The sequence below is a fragment of the Anopheles funestus genome, chromosome 3RL (genome assembly GCF_943734845.2).
Source record: "Anopheles funestus chromosome 3RL, idAnoFuneDA-416_04, whole genome shotgun sequence".
Lineage (NCBI taxonomy): Eukaryota > Metazoa > Arthropoda > Insecta > Diptera > Culicidae > Anopheles > Anopheles funestus.
Window position 1 is genome coordinate 7,704,929 of NC_064599.1, and position 18,034 is coordinate 7,722,962.

Genomic DNA, 18,034 nt, shown 5'->3' on the forward strand with positions numbered 1-18,034 from the left:
GAGCACGCAGAAAACATTAGTTACGGTGTTGATTAAATATATCGAATGATACATAATTTTGATATCTCAAATTCTGTTAAAAAAAACATCATGTTGAAAATGTTCTTTCATTTTCGATCCAAAAATTCAAGTATCTACTTTCAGTCCGTTTCATATCGCTCGATACAGTTGTGCCCATTTCTATACGAAGCATGGCAAAAAAAACAAAACGAATGAATATTCAATTTCATGCAGATTGATAGCATCAGTTGACCATAACCTGGCAACATATTGTTCTCGACGAGTGCCATCTTTCCACGGAACCAGCTTAAATGATGCCAAACATCACAAGACATCCCCAAAATACATAGCATACACGTACATCTCTGCTTCCAATGGTATAACTTTTCCGATTTAGATTTATGACACTTTTTTTTCATCATCCCCCATTGCCCCAACAGATGTGCCAAAAAAATGACCATTTTTTGGTTCTTGCTGCGGCAGTTGTACGGTTTGTTTGCCAAAACGAAACGGGAAAACAGTGCTAATCAAATCGGATGTGCGATGAGAATGATTGCCTGACTAGTGCGACCTGTTGAAACTAAATGACTTAACAATTCGGTTAGCAATTGAAAGCAATCGCAACAGTGAAGTGTGTTTTTGAACAAAATGAATGTTGTTTTTTTGTTGTTGTCGGAAATGGGTTTTAGTTTTTATTGAAATGATAAAAAGCTAAAAACATAGGTTTTTTGCATATCATGCTGGGAAAATTGTGTTCTCTTTAGGTGCATTCTCTGATTAATGAATCAATTTTAATGATTACGCAGTTATATAAGCAACGATTAATTGATATTGAGTCACGTATATCATACAATTATGCTGCTAATTATTGTATATACATAAGAAATTGTATAAAATTTATCTTGAAACAAGTAAACTCTGTTTGCGCTAAAAGTAATGAGTGGATCACCAGGCGTCTCCATCGATTTTTAAAATTTTGCATGGAGACGCCTGGTGTTTTGTAAATATATTTCAAACTTCCACCAACCAACATTCGAGGGGTTTTTTTATTGTTAAAATTTTAATTAAGTTTATTTTAAGAATTCTCGTTGAAGAATATATGATAAAAAAGCTCTAAAATGAACGAACGATGACGTTAACGAATTCCTAAAGCACGTTATAGGAACGCTTGTTTTGCTAAGAGATATAGCAAAACACAACTGACAAATCAAAAACAGTTTCGGCAAAACAATGTGTCTCAATCATAACATGATGCCTTTTCCAAACGGTAACCATGCACTCGGTAAACATATTCGTTTTTCTAGGAAAATTGTACCAAAAATTGGTCGCATCGAAAGTTGAACGATGAATCGTACATTATGCAAATATTGTAAGTGATCACAATTCACTTTATTATTGGAAACAGTGCCAATATCATTGCTTGCAGTGAATAACAAAAGTATACAAACTTTAAAAAAAATTCCGGAAACATTTATACCCTTCCATGAACATGCGCATAAATACATTTGATCAAGCGATAAATTTACTTCCTTCCTTCCACACACAGGGAGAGAACATTGCTCAATGTCCTAAACAATGTCCAGTGGCTTGTGGTGAACTCCGACAACCCTTTATTATTGTGCGATTTGTGGGTTTCACCATCAAATATAACATATCAAATTCGTGGCGCCTTGGTACGACATTACCAACATGATAACGTGCGCATTTTTCCCAATGATACATTGCCAGGGTTCACATTTCAAGCTCGCTCGATCAAAATTCCGGTCCCAGTTGCGCACCCACCGGGTACACTGATTAAGTATTAATGAGACGTATAACGATACACATAATGCTGTTCTCCAAACGGGCTGCTCTTACCAGTTTTTATCCCCGTCGGAATGCAAGTCGGTCGTGGCCGTGGTCGCCCAGTTGTAGCTACCGAAGATACATTTCGAACGCAAAATTCCATTATTTTGCATCGAAAAACTCACTGGCTCACTGACTGTCTGATAGGGGGGGAGCCAGTGGAATGGTTTGGATGATAATCATAGCTTGGGTGTATTATCGTTTCACAGCACAGCACCAACAACGGTTGTCGGGTGTCGTTTGTAACACAGTTGCTGATACTACAACCTTTGTTGGCGTGTGCATGCGTATGAAATCATTCTCGTAAGTGCAGTGCTGTTCAACCCAGCTCAACGTAGGCGCTTCCCACTTGACACGAGGCCTCGGTCTCGACAAACGTTAGTGCGCTAACCGCTCGTCCCCCTCCCAGAGTGTCTTGGGATGCTCTTTGTCTGCAAACATCTCCAACATTCGAGCCGCTTCTCCATTGACAATCGCTTGAGGCGTTCTTTTGAATTTTGAACAGTGCTATGCTACGAATGCAGTAAGATGCTACGAAATGTGTGAGAGAAAGAAGAAAAAAAACATCATCCAAGCACAGGAGTGTAGAAAAGTCTACGCGACATTGCGACTTGCAAACGTAACAAACTCATGGAAAAAAGGAAAGAAACTCTCATTGAAGATCTGCATTCAATCCACTAGCGGTTGGTTGCACAGCAGCTACAGCAGCAGATGGAAGTTTGCGGCTACTGTTCAGAAAGTAATCGCCATATGAAGAAGTTCCATATCAGGGGGGGAGAAGAGTTGGTACCGCAGAAACAAAAGTTTCCAAGGGCAAGCCTTTAACACATCGTTCACCGGCTCAGCCGTAAGCCTGCAGCAGCAGCACGTGGAGGCGGCGTGGAGCGTGGTGGAATAAATTTTTGTGAATCAAAAAACCATTTGTACTCCAACTTTTCCCATCACCATCACGAAGTTTTCACTCGCAGCACAAACCACAAACACAAACACGCTCCATATCACAAAAGGCGCTCAGATCCAGCGACTGTTTGGGCTGAGGGAGCCCGCTTGGACCGCAGGTCCACCGTCGTGCTTCCTTTTTTTCTATTTCCTTTTTTGTTTTTTTAATGTTCGGTTTTTTTTCCTTTTCCTTTCGTCCCCATGTCCCCCCTTTTGTTGCACTCCCGAAATGCATTCCGTAATGTATGTTTTGCACAGCGGTGGCGGCAGCAAGCTGCAACGTTCTTTCCTTTCACATCCTCGGGGCTTTTGTGGTCGGCACACGGTTCGCACAGTTTTGCGGTGCGCTATTGTATCCTTTCCCTGCTACCGTCACGTGCTACGTCCTGTTATTGCTTACGACGCGGCTGCGACACACCACAAGCGTACCCAATGCCATTTACCGTACTGTCTTTGACACTCGAATTTCTTCTCCTTTCGCCGCGGTTATCTTCCGCCCCAGGAACCCGGCCACTTGTTTTCGCCGGCGTACACTGCCACATACTCGTACACAGCCACCATGCTCAATGCCATGAATTATCAACAGCTAACGCAAGTGGATTGTAACGAAACACCACGGGTGGTAATTTGTCATTTGGTTGATTAAGAACTACGCTCAACATCGGCGTGTACGGCGTGGATGGAGCTGTGTTGGGGGGACGATTTTTGCCCCACGGGCAACGCGTTAGAACACACACACATGTATACCCGCAACAACCGTGCTACCATCCGTGTGCGCATCGGTCCGGGTGCCATTTCGAATTTAAACATTCATGATTATCGTAATACATCGCGGCAAAAGGACATGAACCGTACACCACTGCTACACGCGGGGAGATTGTGGATTCGCACCACAGACTCACCACGGTACACCAGCTGCCGTTAGTATTATGTTGTAATAGTATATTCCACCTGTGTATCACAACACTAGATAAACATATCGGTAAAGGTATTCGGTGAAATATGTATGTTATCATTTTCCCACGTCATGTTCAGATAACAAATGTTGTGTGAGTTTTGTGCTTTTGTACGGGATACAACCACTCAACCGAAATGGTGATTAATAATCTAATGCTATTCAAGTAAAATGTAGTGTAAAACTATTTGCAGAATGCAGAAAATAAATCGAAGCATTAGTGTGCAAACTTAAAATAATGTAAAAAGCTTTATACTACTTTATACTTGTTTCCAGCTACGTTTGAATTTCGTGCCATCTGCCTTGAACCACATGCCGTCTGCTTCGAATCGCGCGTCATCACCTTCGAAAGCGTGTCATTACGAATGAATCGTGTGCCACTACGTTCGAATTTGACAGCTGCTTGGATGTATGTTTGTTGTTTGTTGACAATTTGTCTATATTTTAGCCATTTGATGAAAATTGTTGTCAAAATGCAATTCTTCCATAATTTATTCGTTTCGCTATCGAAAATTGATTAAAAATATACAATATATTCGCGAATCATTTAGCAAAAGTGTTTGTTTTGTTTTGGTACAACAATCCATTTAGCTCGAACTGTCAAATTCGAACGTAGTGGCACGCTTTCGAAGGTAAGGGCACGCGATTCGAAGTAGACGGTATGCGGTTCAAGGCAGATGGCACGATAATCGAACATAGCAGGAAACAGGTGTATATTAGATATTTTATTGATTTGTGGGTTTTCATATAAAAATAAAATTATTTTTTGATTACATTCAACCGTTTACATAGAAAATCATTTCTCGATTCGAATACATCCTGAGGAAATTAAGTACTTCATTACTTCATTTCTCAAAGATTTCTCAAAGATCATTTCTTATACTTATTCCCATACGAATTCCCATTAGCCTGTCCGCACTGCTCTCGATAGTCTAGTGCCGTGGTGAATGTGAAAAAGTTTAACAAACAGCAATTCTTCTTCCATTTTCAGCATCGCCCTGGAATTATGGAAGTGGCAAGAGCAACACTATCACGATTGCCCGGTAAGTAACGGTTTTGCTATTGTACGTATTTACATACACAATACTGGTTGTTGGAAGAAAAATCGACCAGGGATTTCACACCATATCGGTCCACTTACCATTCCCCCAAAAAACGGGTGGGAAAACGTATTAGAGCTAGACAAATTTTGTTACGAACAGCAATAAATCCACTAATAAACTAGCGCGTAACCTCATAAATCATGCCCCCTTATCCCCAACCAATCCATGCTTGCCGGTCGTCGCCGTTGCTCCCCGAAAATGAACACAGGTTTCGTGCACTGCCTAGCAATGGCGATACTCATCGAGCAGGCAGGGTATGCGCTGTCGTCGGAAAATCTTCAGATGCCCAACTTTCTGCACGAGCTTCCGTCGAGCGTGCTGTTCAGCAACGACACCGGCAACTCGCAGCTCGTCTGCCAGGCCTACGGTGGTCCGCAAATGATCATCCAATGGATACTGAAGGACGGCAGTCTGGTGAGCAGCGTGCCGGGATTGAGGTAAGTGGAAAAACTTTTCAGATCACATATCAAACACAAAATTATCATCGGTGTAAGGATGGTTTTTTGGGGAGTGGTCTCCCTCCCCAAGGTGGCCGGAGACGGAAGCGTCCGAAAAAGGTAAACTTTGCTGCGGCTAAACTACTGCTCATCGCGTCTTGCATCGTACCGTTTTGATACTTGAATTATTAATTAAAGATGAAAGGCGCAACGGAAAACGGTGAAATAAACTATAAAGACCGACGGCACGTAAGCGCGCACACACACCCTGCTGATGCCATTTTCCGGCGCATTTCACCAAATGTTGGAGCGCACCTAGAATTTCTTCACCGTGCCACGTCACGCTTGGGTGAGCGCGTCGGAGTATTTGGTGTGTGTGTCTTTGTGGTTCGAAAAAGTTTAGAAGACAACCAAAGTCACGATTTGCGGTTGCGACCTTTTTCCAACTGTCGACAGTGGAGTTTCATCCTCCTGACTCGACATATTTCCCACTGGGAAACCACACAGCAACTAACATGTAAACCGAAGTTTATTCGAAAACTCCACTGAAGCACAAAGCAAATTCACCACGTCATACTCTACTTCACATAAAAGCACACAAGAACACATCAGGTACGGCAGTGCTCTGGAAGTATCGCCGGAACCAGCGGGAAACACAAGAACATGCCGCATTAATTCGTGCAAAACGCAATCTGAACCGAAGCGCCGAAGAGGGCGAAAGATGCCATTCTTTATGTTCACTTCATGATAGTACACTTGATTATGTGCGTAGCGTGTGTGGGGCATTATATACGGATGCATTATGTACCTGTTCAATCTTCCGTAAACTTATCAGTCTTGATGCAATATTTATTGGGATTACGTGCGTGCGTCTGAGACCGAAGCTGTGAGACTATTCCGGGGTACCGTGTCCTCATGTTGCCCTTCGAAAACATCTTCCCAACATGCAGGTCTATGTGTGTGTGTGTGAAGGTGTACACACACTCACCATTTTCGGAACCATCCAGCATTCGGTGAACTAGGGCAAGATAAAGTATACTGGATGAAGGATCTTTTCTTGGTATTTCGTGCAGTTGCTTTTGATTGGCATCCGGTCACCACACAATACCGGTTGGCTGCTGGCAAGTAAAGTAACAGATGATGGAGACATTAGTTGAGTGAGTGATTGAAAGTTATCATGTTGTGCTTCAGTAATCAATCAGTGTCCTCCGACTTTGACTACGTTTTTTGCCGGGGAATTCTAACTTTGTGCTATGGAGCATCTGTTTACTGGGAATTTGTTTATTCTCTTAATTGACATTGGAATCATTGGCAATTGTCTTTTACTTTTTTGATGTTAACATTATTCACTTAACCTGTTTAATGTAAAAATATTTGACAAAAAGTTGCCATAATAATATATTTTTTATGTATTTCTAAATGAAATAAAGCTTAAAGTAAAGTTCACTAGAAATTGTTTCTTCTCAGTTTGTACATCCCGCTGCATTATGCGATGTTTTGCCATTATGGAGGAGTTTCACAAAGGATATGCATTCCATTCATTCAACAGGGCCATTGTTGAAATCATCAATGCGTTAATCGGACTATTAACAAGCTTTGACCTCTGGAATTTTGATGAATCGATTAGAATGGATTAATGATGTTTCTAATAATATAATCAAAGAACAATTCTCGATGTGTAGAGGACAATGGCTATCACTTAAAGGAAATCATTCCACAAATTTTCGCTAACAGTTCCTGTTTGAGTTGACAATTTGATCAGGCATATGGTTGACATATTCTTTAGATCATTTAGAGGTTGAAGTGTTCAACCTTCTGTGACTGACAATACGGCTAAAGCCGTGATCGTTGAATATAAATAAATAAATAGAGATTGAACTGGAATTCTGTGTTAGTGAGCCAAGAAAGCATCCACTTCTACCTCTAATTACCAGGTGCTGCACCTCGCCAAACCCTGTAAAGACTTCAATCACTATGCATCATGTTGAAATGCTTTTTCAACTTGAAAAGAAACCCTGTCATAAAGCATAGTATCTTTGTTCTATTGATTTAAATACGTTAATACCGTTTTATTGATAAATTTCATAACAATTTCTGCAGAAAATGCTTCCACATTTGTTCAAACAATTTCTGAAGAATTCGCTGTAGTAAATGTTGCTAAACAGATTTGCAAGGATGTTTCGTTAAAATTTCGTTAAAAAATAAATACGTTATCAAATATGCCCATCTAGCACTGATGATTGTGCTGCTAGAGATAACGATTTGCATGCCAGCAAATAATCAAATTGTGTTTATTGATCCAAATCCGATATCCGGTTACATCTGCATCATTTTGCTAGAACTCCGGAACATACTCCGGTTGAAAAATATAGCAGTTTGTAAGGAAAAAAATGTCAATATTTGAGAATGTGTGGCCTCGAAAAAAAATGGAAAAAACCTTACAGCCATATATCATACGGTATACACCTAGCGGGATACCTACATATATGTGTTGTATCATTCACCCGAAAATTCAGAGCATTGAATCAACATATGATTGCATTCCGTTTCACCTTCGTTAGCTATCTGCCGATCTGAGGAGAGATTCGTATTGTATCACATTTATATTTGCATGTATCGATGTCGGCAATATTGACAATACATACAAGCCCCGGCTATATACATACCTGGAAGATGGTATGCGGGTTCATCCGACAGAGTATAGCGAGTCAACATCTTAACCCTAACCTCATACTGGCCTGTGTTCTTCCATACATTTCAAAAACGTTCCATCTTGTCAGGCAAGCGTTACCGAACGGGACACTCTACTTTCCACCGTTCGCTGGCCATCTCTTTCGGACGGATGTGCACGATACGACTTATCGGTGCAGAATCAGCTACTCCTACTACGTACTGCTCAGCCACGACATCCGGGTACGTGCAGGTAAGTCGACATCTCATGTCCAAGCCCGACGGCGACACAACGACGACGATGACGACGACGTCGAGATCCTTGGAGCGTTCAGTATCGCACATTAAACACTGATCTGAAACTTTGTTTTCCTTTTCGGTGAATCCTGTTATTCCCTACCAACTCACACGCACGATGGCGCTTAGTGGTACGGCAACCGTACGAGGTGAAGGTGGAGAACGCCGATGTGACGGTCGCAAATACGGCCTTCCTGAAATGCTTCGTCTCGTCGCACGTGCGGGAATTTGTCCATGTGTCGTCATGGTTCAGCGAGAAGGAAATGCTTCTACCCGGTCGTTCCGATATTGGTGAGTAGTCGCAGGCTCTACGCACAGCCCGGCTGTCACTTTACACTTGCTTACCACACAACGTGCGTCTCGGCACTACAGGCACTCGGTATGTTGTCACAACGCCCGGTGGAGAGCTGTGCATACGGAACGTCAACGAGGAAGACAGATTGAAGCGGTTCTCATGCGTAACGGTCGACACGCTGACGGGGGAGCGGAAAACGAGCGACGCCATCCTGCTTGTCCTCAAAGGTAAAGGTTTGCCCTGGTACGGCAAAAGTTCCCCCGATGCATCGTTGCGTTGCGAATATCCGGGTATCGAAAGTTCTAATACAATTACGCCATCTCTCTACCTTTAATCGCTTCACTTTTGTCCGCTCTTCACCGTATACGCTCACGCACACGTAGATAGTACGCCGAACATGGCTCCATCCACTAGCCAAAAGTCAGTCAGTGAACTTACAGCCGGCAAGGGAACCAGTGTGCAGTTACCGTGCAATGTCCAGGGAAATCCCGTACCGAGCTTCTCGTAAGTATTTTCATTCCATTAACTTTGATAGCTCCGTTCCAGCAACGTAAGCTCCCCTGGTTCCCTCTTGCTCTCTCTCTCTCTCTCTCTTTCTCTCTCTCTCTCTCTCGGTGTCCATTCCGTACCGCAAGCGAATGCTGTGTGTGTGCGAGAGACCGAGACCTAACCTAACAAATTTTGTACCACAAAGCACTCGTCCGACCACACAGCTCGGAATCCGGGTCCCTGTTTGCATCCTCATGGATTCTGAGCTTCTCCCGACACACACACAGAGGGTGATGGGAAATTTATGTCCTTTCACCCTTTCGCCCACTATATACCCAGACCCAAGGAGATGTACAGCGCAACAGAGAAATAGGGTGTCAACTGGTACCGGTTTTCAAAACCGGACCCCACGACAGCGCTCATAATAAATTCATTTATGATCCATTGATGGATACTGCAATTTTGATACACTTTGATCGTTGCCGTGCGAGAAAGTGCCCCCTTTGCTAAAGCGTTCTGACCACTTCTCTGGTCGGACCATCGGACCGGCACTCGGACCGGCATTGGTTGCGAAGCGATTAAAGTATCCCTCCGATCAATCTCGTCCGGTTGTTTGATGTTTTGCCGCGGGCTTTTGGCCCGCTAGGGGGTGTAGTGTTTAATCTGTACTTTGCACCTGTGTGAGTAAACGGGCACCGTTGGGACGAGCAGGGCGATACTTTATCGTCGGTCACGAGATTCAAAGTTCGTGATGGCATGGCAGTAACTTCGTATTTGGTGCACTTTTTAAAGACGATTTACTTATCACTGCTTTATAGCTTTTTGTATTTTATGGTGAAATTTTTATTGATTTCCAAAATCTTGTACATTTTAGCGTAACTTTGTTGGAAGTTTTACGCAAAGCTTAAGTAGATTGTTGGTAAATAAAATTAAGTTTATAGTAGTGATGGGTAAATTCATCAAAAAAACGGAATCGCTTCCGAATGACTCCATCAATTTTGGAATCGGCTCCAGACTGCTCCGGCTGCCGATTAGCGGCTCTGAACGGCGGCCCGGTGGTGCATGTGATAAACGGCGCCAGTCCACACGGCCGGACCGGGTTCAAATCCTATCCGGACCGTCCCCCCGTAGCAAGGACTGACTATCCGGCTACGTGGTAAAAAATTAATCTAGTAAGCCAAAAATGGCCGGCGTGACCTGTAAGGTCGTTAAGCCAAGAAGAAGAAGAACGGCTCCGGACGGCTCCGACGGCTCCGGGCGGCTCCGATGGCTCCGGACGGCTCCGATGGCTCCGGAGGGCTCCGACGGCTCAGACGGGTCCAGATGGTTCCGACGGCTCCGACGGTTCCGGATGACTGCGAATGGCTCCGACGACTCCGACGGCTACCGACTAGCGGCTCCGAACGGCTCCGAACGGCTCCGGACGACTCCGACGGCTCCGACGGTTCCGGATGGCTGCGACGGTTCCGACGGCGCCGGCTACTGACTAGCGGCTCCGAACGGCTCCGGACGGCTCCAGGTAGAACCGTGTTTTTAACCTCGAATCGGATCGGAGCCAGAGTTGCTATGCTCGGAAGCGATTCGCGGCTGTGGCCGCGATTTCGAGAACCCATCACTAGTTAATAGGTATAGGTATCGCTCCTTTGGTCCTTTGGAACTTCAGAAAAAAGAAGTATATTTAAAAATGTTTTATTAATTAATTTCCATTATTTTCTCTACTACCATGATGGTTTTTGGTAGTAAATTAATGTTTGTAAAATAATATTACTCTTATAGATCGTGTAACGCTGGTTTCGAGTCGCGCCAGCACGAAACGTGTGGCTTCAAAATGGAATTAATTTCGAAACACGAACGATCGAGATGAATTAGAAACAAAATTTAATCACGGCCAGTCGTGACCACAATATTTGCAGCAACACCTCCCCCCCCAAAAACCTTTCGGCGCTAATCCGAAGCGGTCGAAATAATTACCACACGGCAAACACGCGCAATCTATCACAGGACGCGCCCGCTCGCGCCTTTCTCTCTGTGCGTGTATGTGCTTTTATCAGGTTAATGTTATCGGACGTTTTTGCAGCGTGCGGCGCTGCTGTAGTATGCGGGAAATGAGCCACACACACACACAAATGTGCGCCACCTCTCTTCTGTAATGCAATCAACGTCGCGTGGGTCGCTGTTTGTGATGCGGGTCGATAGTGTGGCCCGGGCGTATCCAATCCATTAGGATCGGCTCCAAATCAAGATGAGTTTCGCGTTTCACGGTGTACAGAGTTGCGAACTCTTCCTTCGAAAACCACCCCCCCTCCATCCCCTTTTTCCCTATTTATGCTTCTCCTGGTCGCGGATCCTGTTTGGTTTTGCGAAGTACGCGGCCATTGTTGTGTGCGCTGTGTCGCTTCCTTCATCGATACACTGATACCGAATTATCAGAGCGTAAACTAATTTAAATCGAATTGATTGAACATTAATTATGCACATGGTTTGATTTATTTGTTTCCCATTGCCCATCCATCGGATGATGTGACCGACAACGATGATGTTTTCTGTTTCCTTTTCCCAAATGTCCTTTTCTATCTTCTCGGACAATTCCAATCGAAAACAACAAAAAAAACGATTCTCCACACCCACTCACACCGGTACCGGCGCTACTATTAACATTATCTCACGGTTTGCTTTCGTTACCATCTCGCCCTCCACCTGCCCACCTGCCAAACTTCCGTCGTGACGAACCAAACGATGCTCCGAACCGGCACATGCACATGCATTGCATGATTGTGTACGCCACCGTGCCGCCATTGCCCTGACAGTTGGTTTCGCATCTCGGACACGGGTTCGTTATATACCGTGCCATCCTCGCAGCGGATCGTGCCATCGCAGTCACTGCTATTCATCCGTAACGTCGACGAACGGGACGCCGGAAGATGGGTAATTATTTACGTATAATAGATTTCGCACACATGCACACATCTACACAGAACTGGACGATCGAGAGCCACCAGCCCATGCAAAAGTTGACCGGAACTGACCAGAATATAACGATTCATCGAAGCGTGACACTAGAATGCAACCGATAAGCGAGAGGGAAGGGAGAGAACGGTTCAGAACGGTGGAAGTTGCAATAGTAAAATCGAACGAAAGACCATGGAAACTGCACTAATCCACTCCACAGTCCAGGAGCCTGTTTCTAGTTCAGTCGGCTTTTAGGTTGTTTTTGTTTTGTTCTGCTTTTGCATTATTGGTCTGTTTGTTTGTTTGCGCTTGTATTGCCAGGCCCGGGTGGCGGCTGCAATTCACAACCAGCTAATTGTTGTAGTTCCATTATCCTGTTCTCTATTCCACTTCAACTATTGCACGCTTCATTCCACTACTCCTGAGTTCTGTTGCTCGGCTAATGCACTACCCGAACTATGTTCATCGATCCTCCATTCGTTAACCATTCGTTTCCCATCCTTCAGTTTTTCATGGTACACATTTACATTTACATTTACATTTAAAACATATCACAGTTTATCAGAAATTTATAAATAAAAATCCGAAAGCACAACAGAGCGCGCTATCAGCTACAATATTTCCCGGAACGATTGGAATGATTGTGACTAACGCGTGAGAAGTACGGCTGTCGATTTGTTGTGAAGAATCATTTCAATTTGCTTGTTGAAAGGGACGTTTTTTTTAAATGTGTTTCGTCTTGTTTTTTTTTTTTTATTTTTTTAATCAATCAAAACGTTCATAAACTGTTGCTAGCAATGCTATTAATAATGATAGTAGCTATTTGTAGTGTAAAATAAATATGCAATTAGGTCTTGTATTGTTTGCTTGTAGTCTTACCTTTTTTTTAATTAATTGCATTTTCTAAAGCAATTCAGTAATCTGTGCGAGAACTTTACAACAATATTTTTAATTAATTAATGTTAAACGTGCCTCCATCTTGGAGCATTAATGCTCTGATGTCCTCATTCCGATTCGTGCATTTATACTAATGCAAAACTCAACTGTGGCATTACTCCAGTTTTGTCCAACTAAACGTAAAATGCATTCCATCATATCGTTCAAACAACGTTCGTTGACATTGTACGCCGCTGGAAGATAGCAAAATAACGTGCAGTCTTCAATTTCAATTTAATTCCCATCCCGTGCAGATATGCAAAGCATTCAATCAGTTCGGTGAACAGAAGCTTGAAATCCATCTCACGATCAGCAACGAGCTGGTGGCACACATCCATCCACAGATACAGATTATCAACTCCGGCAATTCGGCACTGCTGAACTGCTCCATCTTCGGCAGCGAGGTGAACAAAATTGAATGGTTTCACAACGGACAGGAGCTGTTTGCTAATGGTCGAACCGAACGCAGGTACAGCCCCGTACGGGAAATCTCTATCCTATGCTGGTCCTATTTTTACCATTCCTTTTGTTAAAGCCATTTTCCTTTTCACGATTGTTTGCCATTTTCTTTTTTTCTTCATGTTTTGCTGCTAGTTGCTCTAACCATTTACATTGTTCTCTTACTCTTTCTGTCGTTCCATTTTCTTTTTTCTTTTTTTTTTTGCTCGGACTTTTATCGTCATTTGGATGTTTGCACCGATGGCACCGTCAGCATGAGCCTGCTGTCGGCAAGCACACTAAAAATTGATAGGGTAAGCAAGAAGGATCAAGGAATTTATCAATGCATTGTGTCGAATGCACGGAGCAGCGCTCAGGGAAGCTCGGAATTGAAGCTCGGAGGTACGTGTGCCACACGTGGACCCCTAAGCGGTCATCCCGCTCGTGGCCGAGGTGCGTGTGAGGTTTTATCGTTTTCCCTTTTTTCCTTTCTTTTTCTGTTTGGTTACATTCATCCAAAAAACCCACCAGAAAGCCCACCGGAGATAAGCTACGGGTTCGTGGAACAAAATGTGCGCGCCTCTGCGTACATCTCATTGAAATGTTCGGCCGCTGGGTCGCCTCCACCGCAGTTTGTCTGGCTGCTAGACTACCAACCGATACTGGATGTTTCATCCCTGCACCGTTACACGATGGATCAATTTCTCGACATCAACAGTCACGTAACGACGCATCTCAACATCAGCCATGTGCACAGCGATGACGGTGGTCTGTACACCTGCGTCGCATCCAACAGCATGGGTACGGCATCGCACAAGGCGCGTCTCAACGTTTACGGTAGGTGGAACTAGGGGAAAGGGAGAACGAGCGGGGTACTTTAGTTTGGAGCCCCCCGTTTTGGGGGGTTTTTGGGGTTTTGCATCGCACGATCGCACAATGATAGTGCTTGCTATTAACACCTGCTGCTATTGCTTCAAACTACAAAAAAGCTTAACTGCTTCAGAATGGCAACCGACGTCGAGCGCTTGACGCTGATGTTCCAAGGGAAATACCTTTACAGTGTGCTACAGAACAGATGCATAAGTTTAATATTTTATCTTATCACAGCTTGAAGTTTTCCTTATTGTTTTCGTGAAGGTCGTTTAATTCTTCAAAAGCGAAGTTTAATTAGAAATATTTGCTATATTGCTATAATGAATTAGAGCTGCCCGGTGGTGCATGTGATAAACGGCGTCCGTCCACACAACAGGACCGGGTTCAAGTCCCATCCGGATCGTCCCCCCCCGTAGCATGTACTGATTATCCGGCTACGCGGTAAAGATAAGTCTAGTAAGCCAGAAATGGTCGGTGTGACCTGTAAGGTCGTTAAAAGCCAAGAAGAGAGAGAGAGAAAGAATAAATTGAAAGGGTAGAAAATTTCAGTTTTCAAATGAAAGATTTACTTTTTTAGATGAAAGATCAACATAAATTTAAATCATTTAAGTCGCATGAAAAACAAATTAATTTCGGAAGGAGGAATTAAGGATCCTCCCTTTACTAAACATTTTATGAAAATCCTTAAAACCACCAAAAAAGGATGTAAAACCTTTCGCCAGTTTGTAGCACACTGTACAGGATTTACCATGATGTGGTTTGAAGCATCCGGCTGGTCAGCATTTGTTTCCCTTTCTGCTTGCTTTCCGCCGACACTGACCACACTGCTCTTTCTAGGCCCTCCGTATGTACGTGCCATCGGACCCATCACGGCTGTTGCTGGCGAGCCGATCGAGATGCATTGCCCTTTCTCCGGCCATCCCATCCAGTCCGTGCGTTGGATACGGGGCGGAAATGAACTGGTTTCCGGTAGGACGTAATGGAAAACATAATGTGCCACACACCGCTATGTGCAGTGCCGTGATGCACCGTTTGTCGATTAAATGTAATCCTTTTTGCTCGCTTTCTGTTTCGCTCTCTCAACACGCACACAATCGTCCTGTACATATCTGTGCGGCTATGGTGGACGACTCCTTCCTGTATCGCTTTCCCTGGTGTGGATCATTTATTATGGCATTTGCATTCGGCGTGATGACCGCTTCCGGAAATGGAACTGGTTACAGGACCACGGCACAGTGTGGCGGACGTTAAGCATGGCGGATATTTGAAAATTTATACCGTCGACCCGGCCCAGGATCGGGGTCCGTACACGTGCATCGTAACGGGGCCGACCGGTGACGAAGGACGGAGGGAGCTACAATTAGTGGTACACAGTAAGTGTTGCAATTGACACACGGCTCAACTGCTTCTCCTGCCGCGATCACGTTTGATTGAAACTAATCCTTTACTTTGCAATGTCCTCTCTCCCCGCCCCCCTTTCAATCCCTGCTTCTCCCGCAGGTCCACCCGTCATTGAGCCGTTCGCATTTCCAAAAATCATGAAAGTTGGTGGCCGGGCACAGCTGACCTGTTCGGTGTCGGCCGGCGATATGCCGATCTATTTCAGCTGGAAAAAGGACGGTTCCCCGATAGCGCAGGATTTGCACGTCAGCGAGAAGAAGGAAGAGTTCTTCTCGCTGCTGGTGCTGAAGGACATTACGGCACGGCACAGCGGACGGTACAGCTGCTTCGCTACCAACACTGCCGCCCAGACGAACTATACGGCCGAACTGCTGGTGCAAGTGCCACCGTCCTGGACGCAGGAACCGCACGACATTGCTGTTGTCCTCGGGCATCCGATAGTACTGCCATGCGAGGCGGATGGGTTCCCCCAGCCGAAGATAACGTGGTTCCGTGGCAAGGGTAAGCTGTCCACCGACTTTCACTCCATACCGTCGAAGAACAACTCGCTGAGCATCAATTATGCCACGTCACCGGATGCTGGTAAGTAGATAATGATGACATACTTACACCATCGCCTTGAATGTTTCATCTTTCTTTTTCACCCTCACAAATGGATGATAAAATTAGTCAAACAATTAGGAAACAATTACACAGTACACCAGACAAATGGCAAATCTAACAAATGCTATAATAATTACTCCTGTAATTGAAGTTGAAGTTGAAGAAATTGTTGTCTACTAGTGCATAATTAATGCACGGTATCTTTTATAACTGTTAATTAATTGTTTGAAATTAAATGATTAAAGTTTTTTATTAAACTGTTTGCTCTGCAGTTGCATTTTGTTGTACCTAAATAACTACAGTTATTTTCAAAGTTATATGGTTGGATAATATTGCTGTTCTGCTGCTATAATATTACGTTATACTTTTGAAAAAAACTGTTAAAATTAACCAATAATTAATAGTTAAATAAATTCGCAAGGTTATTAATGAAAATTCAGCTAATTGAATACGAAATGTTTCCAGCAAATATCTAGGAAATGAATTCCTCGAAATTCCAACCACATGGCCATGATAACGCAAATGAACCTGTAATGAAATACGTAACGGTAACTAAATTAACAGTTTTGCAGTTCAAATATGGATTCAGTAATCATGAAATGTGAAACTGGCGAAGTGTGTACTAAACTTCCCCTCGGATAACATCTCATTTTTGAAACCAAAATATATTTCTACAGAAAAAGCCATACCCAATATTTGGAAGCGGAAAACCCGCGTATCATTCTTCTAGGAAATTTTCATACACCATTTTCACATCACATAATTTCCCCTGGCATAACATTCAAAGCTCCAAGCATGCGAGCGCGCTGTACGAATGCATTATTTTGCTCACTCAAATTATTATTCATCTGAAAGCATCGCGTTTTGTTTGGTTCCCCCCTCCGTTTTTTGCACAACTCGAACTGTAGGCTACTATATGTGCGAGGCGGCCAACGGGATCGGCAACAGTCTGAAGAAAATCATCCACATCGATGTGAACGAAGCGGTCCATTTCGATACGCCGGTAAAGAACGTATCCGCCCGCCGGAACGATGCGGTAATGCTGGAGTGCCTAGCGCTCGGCGATGAACCAATCAACATCATCTGGACGCACAAGAACCAGCGGATCGATTTCAACAACTATCGGTAAGGTTCGGCTGATGCCGTGAAAGTGTTGGCGACGCGTACCTATTTGCTTCCCAGGCCCGAAGCATCGCGATGCGATACGGCTCTTAACGATCGTTTCAAAACTGGAAATTATTCCCTTTGCGCCATTTTCGGGGCATTTTCGTCTTTTTTGAGGAAATGCGAGCACTGATGCTATCTTCTCGTTCCCGGTCCCGTTCCCGTTGCTCTAGCTATGACTTCCCTTTTCATTTGTCCAGGTATAACATTATCGAAATGAAGGAGAGTGTTGGCGTGCGATCGCAATTATCGATTAGCTTGACGGAGCGTTACGATTCCGGCAAGTACGTCTGCACGGCGGAGAACCTGTACGGGACGAGCGAGCATGTGATATATCTGGCCGTCCAGGAGCGTCCGGATGCACCGTCCGACCTGGAGGTGATGGAAGTGTCGAGCCGTCAGATACGGCTCTCGTGGAAGCGCCCGTACGATGGCATGTCCCCGGTGCTGAGCTATCTCGTACAGTACCAACCGGTGCGTTTGGGGAAGGATCCGGTCCAGGACACGCAGCACCGGTCCGGTTCGGATAGCACGATAGCCATGTGGGACAGTCCGCTGACGGTAAATGTCACCTTCTCGAAGGTGAACATGATCAAAAGGTAAGTGTGTTTTTGTGGGGAACTTGGAGCGTGTGCGCATC

General features: G+C 44.2%; 1 protein-coding gene across 6 annotated transcripts in view; it reads left to right on the forward strand.

Annotated features, from left to right (window-relative positions):
* Nucleotides 1-18,034, forward strand: part of LOC125770623 (Down syndrome cell adhesion molecule-like protein Dscam2) — a 38,529-nt gene that overhangs the window by 3,731 nt on the left and 16,764 nt on the right. For all 6 annotated transcript variants that reach the window (XM_049440469.1, XM_049440471.1, XM_049440472.1 and 3 more), the window contains 15 exons: nucleotides 4,731-4,782; nucleotides 5,051-5,279; nucleotides 8,060-8,202; nucleotides 8,376-8,537; nucleotides 8,619-8,768; nucleotides 8,925-9,045; nucleotides 11,838-11,955; nucleotides 13,170-13,384; nucleotides 13,628-13,755; nucleotides 13,885-14,190; nucleotides 15,064-15,195; nucleotides 15,450-15,599; nucleotides 15,727-16,209; nucleotides 17,139-17,355; nucleotides 17,595-17,993. In XM_049440469.1, coding sequence (XP_049296426.1) covers nucleotides 4,746-4,782; nucleotides 5,051-5,279; nucleotides 8,060-8,202; nucleotides 8,376-8,537; nucleotides 8,619-8,768; nucleotides 8,925-9,045; nucleotides 11,838-11,955; nucleotides 13,170-13,384; nucleotides 13,628-13,755; nucleotides 13,885-14,190; nucleotides 15,064-15,195; nucleotides 15,450-15,599; nucleotides 15,727-16,209; nucleotides 17,139-17,355; nucleotides 17,595-17,993 — 2,990 coding nt within the window. In that variant the 5' untranslated portion in view covers nucleotides 4,731-4,745. The remainder of the gene's footprint in view (nucleotides 1-4,730; nucleotides 4,783-5,050; nucleotides 5,280-8,059; nucleotides 8,203-8,375; nucleotides 8,538-8,618; nucleotides 8,769-8,924; nucleotides 9,046-11,837; nucleotides 11,956-13,169; nucleotides 13,385-13,627; nucleotides 13,756-13,884; nucleotides 14,191-15,063; nucleotides 15,196-15,449; nucleotides 15,600-15,726; nucleotides 16,210-17,138; nucleotides 17,356-17,594; nucleotides 17,994-18,034) is intronic.